The 12,954-nt window shown below is 42.4% G+C and overlaps 1 protein-coding gene across 5 annotated transcripts in view; it reads left to right on the forward strand.

The window, feature by feature from the left end:
• Positions 1–12,954, forward strand: part of mapk6 (mitogen-activated protein kinase 6) — a 37,166-nt gene that overhangs the window by 1,534 nt on the left and 22,678 nt on the right. For 2 of the 5 annotated variants that reach the window (XM_042317607.1, XM_042317608.1), the window contains exons 1-2: positions 4,206–4,340; positions 9,702–10,666. In XM_042317607.1, the coding sequence (XP_042173541.1) occupies positions 10,430–10,666 (237 nt within the window). In that variant the 5' untranslated portion in view covers positions 4,206–4,340; positions 9,702–10,429. Of the gene's footprint in view, positions 1–2,366; positions 3,022–4,204; positions 4,341–9,701; positions 10,667–12,954 lie in introns of those variants that run through there. The other 3 variants (XM_042317610.1, XM_042317611.1, XM_042317609.1) reach the window with 3 other exon arrangements.

The following is a 12,954-nucleotide window of genomic DNA, read 5'->3' on the forward strand; positions in this document are numbered from 1 at the left end:
ACTGAGATGCAGTGCCTTAGACCACTGCCCCACTCGGAAGCCCGAATTACCTATGTCACAGGTATTGATCTATGTCTTACTGTAGTGATTGATCTATATATTACTGTAGTGATTGATCTATATATTACCGTAGTGATTGATCTATATATTACCGTAGTGATTGATCTATATATTACCGTAGTGATTGATCTATATATTACTGTAGTGATTTATCTATATATTACCGTAGTGATTGATCTATATATTACCGTAGTGATTGATCTATATATTGTAGTGATTGATCTATATATTACTGTAGTGATTGATCTATATATTACTGTAGTGATTGATCTATATATTACCGTAGTGATTGATCTATATATTACCGTAGTGATTGATCTATATATTACCGTAGTGATTGATCTATATATTACCGTAGTGATTGATCTATATATTACTGTAGTGATTGATCTATATATTACCGTAGTGATTGATCTATATATTACTGTAGTGATTGATCTATATATTACTGTAGTGATTGATCTATATATTACGTAGTGATTGATCTATATATTACTGTAGTGATTGATCTATATATTACCGTAGTGATTGATCTATATATTACCGTAGTGATTGATTGATTGGTCTATATATTACCGTAGTGATTGATCTATATATTATAGTGATTATTACCGTAGTGATTGATCTATAGTATTGATCTATATATTACCGTAGTGATTGTATATTACCGTAGTGATTGATCTATATATTATAGTGATTGATCTATATATTACTGTAGTGATTGGTCTATATATCTATATATTACCGTAGTGATTGATCTATATATTACCGTAGTGATTGATCTATATATTACCGTAGTGAGATCTGATTGATCTATATATTACCGTAGTGATTGATCTATATATTACCGTAGTGATTCATCTATATATTACCGTAGTGATTGATCTATATATTACCGTAGTGATTGATCTATATATTACTGTAGTGATTGATCTATATATTACCGTAGTGATTGATCTATATATTACCGTAGTGATTGATCTATATATTACCGTAGTGATTGATCTATATATTACCGTAGTGATTGATCTATATATTACCGTAGTGATTGATCTATATATTACCGTAGTGATTGATCTATATATTACCGTAGTGATTGATCTATATATTACCGTAGTGATTGATCTATATATTACCGTAGTGATTGATCGTAGTGATTGATCTATATATTACCGTAGTGATTAGTGATTCATCTATATATTATCCGTAGTGATTGATCTATATATTACCATAGTGATTGATCTATATATTACCGTAGTGATTGATCTATATATTACCATAGTGATTGGTCTATATATTACTGTAGTGATTCATCTATATATTACCGTAGTGATTGATCTATATATTACTGTAGTGATTCATCTATATATTACCATAGTGATTGATCTATATATTAGCGTAGTGATTGATCTATATATTACTGTAGTGATTGGTCTATATATTACTGTAGTGATTCATCTATATATTACCGTAGTGATTGATCTATATATTACCGTAGTGATTCATCTATATATTACCGTAGTGATTGATCTATATATTACTGTAGTGATTCATCTATATATTACCATAGTGATTGATCTATATATTACCGTAGTGATTGATCTATATATTACTGTAGTGATTGGTCTATATATTACCGTAGTGATTGGTCTATATATTACCGTAGTGATTGATCTATATATTACTGTAGTGATTGGTCTATATATTACCGTAGTGATTGGTCTATATATTACTGTAGTGATTGGTCTATATATTACCGTAGTGATTGGTCTATATATTACCGTAGTGATTGATCTATATATTACTGTAGTGATCTATGTCAGTAGTTATTGATTTATGTGTGAACGTAGGCAATTTGTACCATTGGTCAGAATTCCATTCAGCTACTTTTCTTTACACCTTCATATGGAACTGACATAGAGAAGCTGATCTGTAGCCTGCTCCTTGGACATGCTCACCTCATCATGTCTGTCGCATAATAGACTGAGCATCCTTCCAGTCTCTCTCCATCCCACTAGTCTACATCATCATCATCATCATCCCAGGCTGGGTCAGGTAACGTTCTGCAGCATTCTCAGCCACACGGCTCTTCACATGGTCTGCTGGCCCTGCTGATGGACACTGCAGTTGATGGGAGCAACCTACCACATTGCTCCTGCTGCTTCCGCGTCCGGCCTCTTCCGGTCCTCTCATTAAACTGGCCGATTCTGTTGCTCGTTCATTCATCAACATATCCTACATATCCTCCTTCCCCTCCGCTCTCCCCTGCGCTGGTGCTGCCTATGCTGATGTTGTTACATCACACTGGCTCACAGACTGACTGGTGAAGTTACTGCATAGCAGATAAGGACCCCAGACCTGCAGAATCTATCTGAATATCTCTGGATCCGAATATTTTGGCTATTCTGTTTTATTTCTGTGTGATTTTTATTCCTTTATTCGGAATATTATTTTCGGAAGGATGTAGGTAGATCGCAGTGCGAGAGATTCCACATACCGCTAGTCGGAGAAAAAAAGAAGACAGAAAAAAAAAACAGCAGAAAAAGGCGACAAGCCCTGCGCATCATGACAGATGGACTATCTAAATCCTCGCGCAGCACCAGTAACCTTTCCGAGGGACTTTTACCTCTAACGCGGCTAATAACCCAGTACTGTGTACCATAATCTGGAAATAGCATTTAGGCCAAACTCAGAAAACACTGCATTGCCGCTGAAGGATGAAAAACAACGGCAGCACTTCCGCAGTCCTTCGCAAGCAGAAGCATTTCCAAAACAAGTTTGTCTGTCTTGTCTGACTGACTTGCTTGGAAGTTGACACAAATATTAGTATTTCTCTCTTGAGTGTTGATTTTGAATATTTATTTTGAAAATATAAATATAATCTTCCGTCTCAGCAACTGTGTGTGACATATGGTCCAAACGTAACAGGCACTGACTACACCTGTGCCCAGTCAATAACAGGTAAAATACAGACAACTATAGGTCATGATTAAATGATTGATTGAATTTGATGCTTATACCGCCTATCGATCTGTGTTTTACTTTAAGTTTAATACATGAGGATTTTATTGAGCAGTCAGACTCAACCGCATAGTCTCTGTGTTTACTATAAATATAAGATATAGGCTTTATATATATATATATATATATATATATATATAGGCTCAATATGATTGTCAATTAGGCTATAGGCTTTATATATATATATATATATATAAATATATATAGGCTCAATATGATTGTCAATTAGGCTATAGGCTTTATATATATATATATATATATATATATATATATATATAGGCTCAATATGATTGTCAATTAGGCTATAGGCTTTATATAGGCCTATAGGCTGAACATGACAGGTTGTCAATTAGGCCTATGCATTATTTTATGTACAGACCTACGTCTAAAAACAATGACCTTCTGAATTAACATAATCCTAACTATCAGCCGTTTAATAATGAATTGATGTTAACTGTTTTTAATGGCTGTTAATAGCTTTTTAACTGTTTTAATGACTGTTACTTAAATGTTGAACTGTTTTGCGTTTGAGGTTTCCCAAGGCTGCTTTGATCCTCCATTCAATAGTGATGGCGGCCTGTTAGTGTTTTTCCTTTGTAGCGGGGCTCTATTGTATCGGGGCTCTATTGTATCGGGGCTCTATTGTATCGGGGCTCTATTGTATCGGGGCTCGGGGCTCTATTGTATCGGGGCTCTATTGTATCGGGGCTCTATTGTATCGGGGCTCTATTGTATCGGGGCTCTATTGTATCGGGGGGGCTCTATTGTATCGGGGCTCTATTGTATCGGGGCTCTATTGTATCGGGGCTCTATTGTATCGGGGCTCTATTGTATCGGGGCTCTATTGTATCGGGGCTCTATTGTATCGGGGCTATCTATTTAGGATAAGATTCTGCCTGGCTGGCTGTCAATAACTTCAGGGCCCACAGCGTAAAATAACAGTTTATTCGGACACTAGACTATTTAAAAAAAGATATAAAAACATAACAAAAAACACAGTCAGTAAAATAATATCAAACAAACATTAGAAGATAGAATCGCCCTAAACATTTAGTTTTATTCCAATATTTTGAATTTACCGCCCGATTCCCCATCGTCTCCGTTCTCCACGTCTGTTGAATGACGCCGACGCTGACGCGGGCAGCCAGTCTGAATGGCGATGGTAACAGACTCGCAGCGCGGTGCGGACGGAGCGCAGCCCGACCTTATATCGCTTTGAAAAAAAATCATCGCTATATCAAATGAAACGGACGAGAACAGTAAGTGATTCAATACTATATATTTTTTGTTTGTTTGTTTGGTTGGATAAGTATATTGTTATGTGGGAAGGTCGTATTATGTTTTTAAACGGCGAGATGATGTGATATTTTCGACGTCGGCTTTGTGTTAGGAGGGAGCAGGATCCGCTGTTGTAATGCCTCAGAGGGACGACCACGGAGCCGAATAAAGCTACCTATCGACGGCCTTGTGAGGTTCTGTGACCCTCTGGCCAACAACAGGGCGCCTTTGTTCATGTCACGGGGATCGTCAGAAACCTCCCTCTCTTTATTAACCAAATATGTGGATAAAAAACGTTGTTTATATGGGTAATGTTATAATAGAAAGAAGCCTTTGGCTGAATATCAACGATATTTCATTTCCCCCCTGTAAGGTTAGGATAATGCGAACAGTCAACTAAGGGGGTCTGTTCCCCGAATTATCACCGGAGTCGGAGGTTCACGACTTTAATGGGGGATCACATGGTTAACTTGGCTAGCAGTGGCTATCTGGAGAAAACCACGTTATTACGATGAGTTATCTTCACACAAAATAACCTATAGTCGGCCATACGGAGAGTATGTTTTGTTGGCAAGCTGCTATCGCCAAGTTATTTACATTTAAACATTTCGGAGTGTTTTTCTGGTTCCGTTTTGGATAGAAAGTGTGTCGCTAGTTAGCGAATGATGCTACAGTAGCTAGTTTATCAGCCGACTCAACTCCACGATTTACTATGGAGTTGAGCGGCGCAGTGTTAAAATTTATTTATTGTATTTTTTTAAAGGAAAAAAAGTAGCTTTTGTCCCTAGATGACATAATTAGGGATTTGTTTTTACGTTTATGCTGTCCCTCAGTCCTCTCATGCAATGAGCCATTAAATCATTAAAATGCACATTAAAAAAAACAGCAAGTACTTTTTTTGAAAATAGTAGTACACAATAATAGTACACTTTGTTTTTTAAAAACTTGTTATTATTGTTTATGCCTTATAGACAGCTGTGGTGTCATTTGACAAGGAGACGATTTAATAAATTAACTTCACTTGCTGCAGCAGAGGGGTGAGGACCAAGAGGCTAGAGTGGAGCAGGAAAAGCAGCTGAGTTTAGCCAGGCTGGGTACACAAACACGGAAGTCACTAAATCCCGAGTGACGCAGTGGTCTAAGAGTGACGTAGGGAGCAGCTCGCTAAGACACTGCAGTACCTGGTTCGAAACCAGGCTGCATCACATCCGGCCTTGATTGGGAGTACCATAGAGCGGCGCACAATTGGCCCAGCTTCGTCCGGGTTTGGCCTGGGTAGACGGTCATTGTAAATAAGAATTTGTTCTGAACTGACTTGCCTAGTTAAATAAATGAAATCAACCAAAAGTCACTGGGGCAGCCTTTAAAAAGTATCTAAATACTTTTGCCAATAAAAGTCGCTGGAAGGATCTGACTTGCTAATTCTAGCAACAAAGTATTTAAAATGAAGTTTTTATTAAAAACGACTGATTTCATTACCCAAAGAATAGCCTGCAATTACATACATTGTTCTCTGTAATTGCAGGCTAACGCTATTCTGTGTGTGCTGAAAGAGGTATTTTTATAAAAACTGTCATTTTATGTGAGGTCGGAAGGTCCAGTCCACCCACATTTAAGCCAGGTGTACATTTGTGGCCAAAAGTTTTGAGAATGACACCAATATTAATTTCCACAAAGTTTGCTGCTTCAGTGTCTTTAGATATTTTTGTCAGATGTTACTATGGAATACTGAAGTATAATTACAAGCATTTCATAAGTGTCAAAGGCTTTTATTGACAATTACACAAAGTTGATGCAAAGAGTCAATATTTGTAGTGTTGACCCTTCTTTTTCAAGATCTCTGCAATCTGCCCTGGCATGCTGTCAATTCAATTCTGGGCCACATCCTGACTGATGGCAGCCCATTCTTGCATAATCAATGCTTGGAGTTTGTCAGAATTTGTGGGTTTTTGTTTGTCCACCCGCCTCTTGAGGGTTGACCACAAGTTCTCAATGGGATTAAGGTCTGGGGAGTTTCCTGGCCATGGACCCAAAATATCAATGTTTTGTTCCCAGAGCCACTTGGTTATCACTTTTTCCTTATGGCAAGGTGCTCCATCACACTGGAAAAGGCATTGTTCGTCACCAAACTGTTCCTGGATGGTTGGGAGAAGTTACTCTCGGAGGATGTGTTGGTACCATTCTTTATCCATGGCTGTGAGTGAGCCCACTCCCTTGGCTGAGAAGCAACCCCACACATGAATGGTCTCAGGATGCTTTACTGTTGGCATGACACAGGACTGATGGTAGCGCTCACCTTGTCTTCTCCGGACAAGCTTTTTTCCGGATGCCCCAAACAATCTGGAAAGGGGATTCATCAGAGAAAGTGACTTTACCCCAGTCCCAAGCAGTCCAATCCCTGTACCCTTTGCAGAATATCAGTTTGTCCCTGATGTTTTTCCTAGAGAGAAGTGGCTTCTTTGCTGCCCTTCTTGACACCAGGCCATCCTCCAAAAGTCTTTGCCTCACTGTGCGTGCAGATGCAATCACACCTGCCTGCTGCCATTCCTGAGCAAGCTCTGTACTGGTGGTGCCCCGATCCTGCAGCTGAATCAACTTTAGGAGACGTTCCTGGTGCTGGCTGGACTTTCTTGGGCGCCCTGAAGCCTTCTTCACAACAATCAAACCACTCTCCTTGAAGTTCTTGATATCCTTGCCTGTGAAGCCCTTATATGCAAAGCAATGATGAGGGCACGTGTTTCCTTGCAGGTAACCATGGTTGACAGAGGAAGAACAATGATTCCAAGCACCACCCTCCTTTTGAAGCTTCCAGTCTGTTATTCAAACTCAAACAGCATGACAGAGTTGTCTCCAGCCTTGTCCTCGTCAACACTCACACCTGTGTCAACAAGAGAATCACTGACATGATGTCGGCTGGTCCTTTTGTGGCAGGGCTGAAATGCAGTGGAAATGTTTTTGGGGGGGTTCAGTTAATTTGCATGGCAAAGAGGGACTTTGCAATTTATCTGATCACTCTTCATAACATTCTGGAATATATGCAAATTGCCATCATACAAACAGAGGCAGCAGACTTTGACACAAATATTAATTTTCACATTCTCCAAACTTTTGGCCCCGACTGTACACTACATGATTTTGCCCCCGATTTAGCAGTCCCCAGACTGGTCTCATCGATAAGACGTAACATAGTAAAAGTAAATCCGGGACACTCAAATTAGTATGATGTGTTACGTTTGGTATTGTTACATAAGATAGGTTACTTATGACATAAATTTAAAGGAGCGTGGTTGGGTGGGTGGATAACGCGAACGTATAGCAACCCAACACAGGACAGGCGCTGACTGGACACAGGACAGGCGCTGACTGGACGCAGGACAGGCGCTGACTGGACGCAGGACAGGCGCTGACTGGACACAGGACAGGCGCTGACTGGACACAGGACAGGCGCTGACTGGACACAGGACAGGCGCTGACTGGACACAGGACAGGCGCTGACTGGACACAGGACAGGCGCTGACTGGACACAGGACAGGCGCTGACTGGACACAGGACAGGCGCTGACTGGACACAGGACAGGCGCTGACTGGACACAGGACAGGCGCTGACTGGACACAGGACAGGCGCTGACTGGACACAGGACAGGCGCTGACTGGATGTGTTTTTGTTTGTCCATTCTCAGTAAACCCTAGACACAGTCGTGCGTGAAAAGTCTAGGAGGCCGGCCTGTTTCTGAGATACTGGAGCCAGCATGCCTGGCACCGACGTTCATACCAACGCTCAGGCGCTTAAGTTAGAGTGTTGGGCCAGTAACCGTAAGGTTGCTGGATCGAATCCCTGAGCTGACAAGGTAAAAATCTGTAATTCTGCCCCTGAGCAAGACGGTTAACCCAGTGTGTTTCCCGGGCGCCAAAGATGTGGATTAAGGCCGCCCCCAGCACCTCTCTGACACATTTCAGTTGAAGGCATTCAGTTGTACAACTGACTAGGTATCCCCCTTTCTCAAACTAGTTTTGCCCATTCTAACATCTGCCTAGCGACTTTCCACAGACCATATGGTCTTTATTGCAACTTGGCTGGATTACAAAGCCAGGTAGCTAGCTATTTTTTTTTAGAAGTTTATTGACTAAGACGTTTTCCTCAAATAGTTAAAATGTAAGCCTATTTTCCAATAAATATCAAGGGTCTTATTCTGTTGACGTGATCATCGATGCTTGGCTGCCGTTTGACAACTAAAGATCATCTCGCTCTTTTGTCGAATAATAATCAAATTATAGTCTTATACCCACACGGTATCTATACCCACACGGTATCTATACCCACACTGTATCTATACCCACACTGTATCTATACCCACACTGTATCTATACCCACACTGTATCTATACCCACACTGTATCTATACCCACACTGTATCTATACCCACACTGTATCTATACCCACACTGTATCTATACCCACACTGTATCTATACCCACACTGTATCTATACCCACACTAAAGTATCTATACCCACACGGTATCTATACCCACACGGTATCTATACCCACACGGTATCTATACCCACACGGTATCTATACCCACACGGTATCTATACCCACACTGTATCTATACCCACACGGTATCTATACCCATACTGTATCTATACCCATACTGTATCTATACCCACACGGTATCTATACCCACACTGTATCTATACCCACACTGTATCTATACCCACACTGTATCTATACCCACACTGTATCTATACCCACACTGTATCTATACCCATACTGTATCTATACTCACACTGTATCTGTGAGCGTGCCAATACCAGAATGGACACACTTGCTATACATCTTTTTTTTTTGTGAAAACCATCAGTAGAGTTGAAAATGTGATGAGAAACCATTTAACTTAACTTTTTTTTTCGTGGGAATTTAACCGCAAAATGTATTTTGATGCGCACGATGTCATCACGATGTCATCACGATGTCATCACGATGTCATCACTATGTCATCACTATGTCATCATGCACCTGTCAATGTGATGGAAACGCCAGTGGGAAAATTTGCATGTTGTTTTTATGCAGATTTTTAGAATATTTGTGTGGAAAATCTGTCGCCAATTGGATGAAAAAACCTTGTTTGAAACTTTTTAAAAATGTATTAGCTAGCATTTCTCTCCCATGTATTTCTCTTTTGGGTCATCTTAAACTGGACCATGACAGTCGTTCAGTCCGTTTGACGTCAGGCTATTAAAACGGTTGAATGGAACTGTGTGTCCAGTCAACCAGCCATGGCAGTGTTACTATTGTCTAATTGTTGTCTGATTGCTGACCTAAAGCATTGTGTTGTTTCTGTTTCAGGTTACCCCTATGTAAAATGGAGGATAGTTTTGATTGCGATTGTGGTGAGCTTGAGCCACCCGATTGTTGAGGGCCAGACTACTCTGTGAAGACTAAAAGGCAAGACACCATTTTTGGATGAGCGGTGGTTTCAACAGGAAGAAGATTTGAGTAAATACACACAAAAAAAAAAAAAAAAAAAAATAGAATTTAAAATTGTAGTTCTTTTTGGCGCAATTGTAATCAATGCAGCTACACAGGATGAGTCTATCACTGAATGTATCTGCACTGTGAGGATGCAACAAGATGCTGTTGTAGTTTTTGAATTGGCCTCTTGAGTTCATTCCATTATTGCTGGCTGTTAAACACTATAAACGTTTAAAAACGGTTTAATAACCGGAGAAGCGGCAAAAACAACAACAAAAAACAGATTTTGAAAAAGTAATTCATATTAGGCCTGGAAAAACTTGCTCCATTTGTCAAACAAACATGACTTTCTACTCTGGTTGTGAGTCCGAGAGCCGTGTGATTCTGTGAGGGTTAGACAGGGGGAAACAGTAGTCTTCTGTGAGGGTTAGACAGGGGGAAACAGTAGTCTTCTGTGAGGGTTATACCATCCACATTTTCTATTTTCACAATGTTACACACCAGGCAAGACCTCCTATAGCTTATTACCAGTCAGTTTGTCCATTTTGTATTGAACAACCCCCAAAGTCAATCGCAAACTTAGTCAAAACACCAAATCCAAGATGGCGGAGAAGTTTGAGTCTCTGATGAACATCCACGGGTTTGACCTGGGCCCACGTTACATGGACCTGAAGCCTCTGGGCTACGGAGGGAACGGCCTGGTGTTCTCAGCCATCGACACGGACTGCGACAAACGAGTGGCGGTGAAGAAGATCATTCTGACGGATCCTCAGAGCGTCAAACACGCCCTGAGAGAGATCAAGATCATCAGGAGGCTGGACCACGACAACACCGTCAAGGTAACGCAGGAAATGCAGTAACGAACTGTACAATACTTTATATTGGCCTTTCATATGGAAATGTGTTTTGTCAGGACAGCAGTGGAATGGGTCAGCTCCTATAACACTGCAGACAGTGGACTGGGTCAGCTCCTATAACACTGCAGACAGTGGGAATGGGTCAGCTCCTATAACACAGCAGACAGTGGAATGGGTCAGCTCCTATAACACTGCAGACAGTGGACTGGGTCAGCTCCTATAACACAGCAGACAGTGGACTGGGTCAGCTCCTATAACACAGCAGACAGTGGAATGGGTCAGCTCCTATAACACAGCAGTCAGTGGATTGGGTCAGCTCCTAACACAGCAGTCAGTGGATTGGGTCAGCTCCTATAACACAGCAGACAGTGGAATGGGTCAGCTCCTATAACACAGCAGACAGTGGACTGGGTCAGCTCCTAACACAGCAGACAGTGGAATGGGTCAGCTCCTATAACACAGCAGACAGTGGACTGGGTCAGCTCCTAACACTGCAGACAGTGGACTGGGTCAGCTCCTATAACACTGCAGACAGTGGAATGGGTCAGCTCCTATAACACAGCAGACAGTGGACTGGGTCAGCTCCTATAACACAGCAGACAGTGGACTGGGTCAGCTCCTATAACACAGCAGACAGTGGACTGGGTCAGCTCCTATAACACAGCAGACAGTGGACTGGGTCAGCTCCTATAACACAGCAGACAGTGGACTGGGTCAGCTCCTATAACACAGCAGACAGTGGACTGGGTCAGCTCCTATAACACTGCAGACAGTGGACTGGGTCAGCTAACACTGCAGACAGTGGAACTATAACACTGCAGACAGTGGACTGGGTCAGCTCCTATAACACTGCAGACAGTGGACTGGGTCAGCTCCTATAACACAGCAGACAGTGGACTGGGTCAGCTCCTATAACACAGCAGACAGTGGACTGGGTCACATAACACAGCAGACAGTGGAATGGGTCAGCTCCTATAACACAGCAGACAGTGGACTGGGTCAGCTCCTATAACACAGCAGACAGTGGACTGGGTCAGCTCCTATAACACAGCAGACAGTGGACTGGGTCAGCTCCTATAACACTGCAGACAGTGGACTGGGTCAGCTCCTATAACACTGCAGACAGTGGACTGGGTCAGCTCCTATAACACAGCAGACAGTGGACTGGGTCAGCTCCTATAACACTGCAGACAGTGGACTGGGTCAGCTCCTATAACACAGCAGACAGTGGACTGGGTCAGCTCCTATAACACAGCAGACAGTGGACTGGGTCAGCTCCTATAACACTGCAGACAGTGGACTGGGTCAGCTCCTATAACACTGCAGACAGTGGACTGGGTCAGCTCCTATAACACAGCAGACAGTGGAATGGGTCAGCTCTATAACACTGCAGACAGTGGACTGGGTCAGCTCCTATAACACAGCAGACAGTGGACTGGGTCAGCTCCTATAACACAGCAGACAGTGGAATGGGTCAGCTCCTATAACACAGCAGACAGTGGACTGGTCAGCTCCTATACAGCAGACAGTGGACTGGGTCAGCTATAAGACAGTGGAATGGGTCAGCTCCTATAACACAGCAGACAGTGGAATGGGTCAGCTCCTATAACACAGCAGACAGTGGACTGGGTCAGCTCCTATAACACTGCAGACAGTGGAATGGGTCAGCTCCTATAACACTGCAGACAGTGGACTGGGTCAGCTCCTATAACACAGCAGACAGTGGACTGGGTCAGCTCCTAACACAGCAGACAGTGGAATGGGTCAGCTCCTATAACACTGCAGACAGTGGAATGGGTCAGCTCCTATAACACTGCAGACAGTGGACTGGGTCAGCTCCTAACACTGCAGACAGTGGACACTGCAGACAGTGGACTGGGTCAGCTCCTATAACACAGCAGACAGTGGACTGGGTCAGCTCCTATAACACTGCAGACAGTGGACTGGGTCAGCTCCTATAACACAGCAGACAGTGGATTGGGTCAGCTCCTATAACACAGCAGACAGTGGAATGGGTCAGCTCCTATAACACAGCAGACAGTGGACTGGGTCAGCTCCTAACACAGCAGACAGTGGAATGGGTCAGCTCCTATAACACAGCAGACAGTGGACTGGGTCAGCTCCTATAACACAGCAGACAGTGGAATGGGTCAGCTCCTATAACACAGCAGTCAGTGGATTGGGTCAGCTCCTAACACAGCAGTCAGTGGATTGGGTCAGCTCCTATAACACAGCAGACAGTGGACTGGGTCAGCTCCTATAACACAGCA

This window comes from Oncorhynchus tshawytscha, unplaced genomic scaffold, assembly GCF_018296145.1.
Source record: "Oncorhynchus tshawytscha isolate Ot180627B unplaced genomic scaffold, Otsh_v2.0 Un_contig_3062_pilon_pilon, whole genome shotgun sequence".
Lineage (NCBI taxonomy): Eukaryota > Metazoa > Chordata > Actinopteri > Salmoniformes > Salmonidae > Oncorhynchus > Oncorhynchus tshawytscha.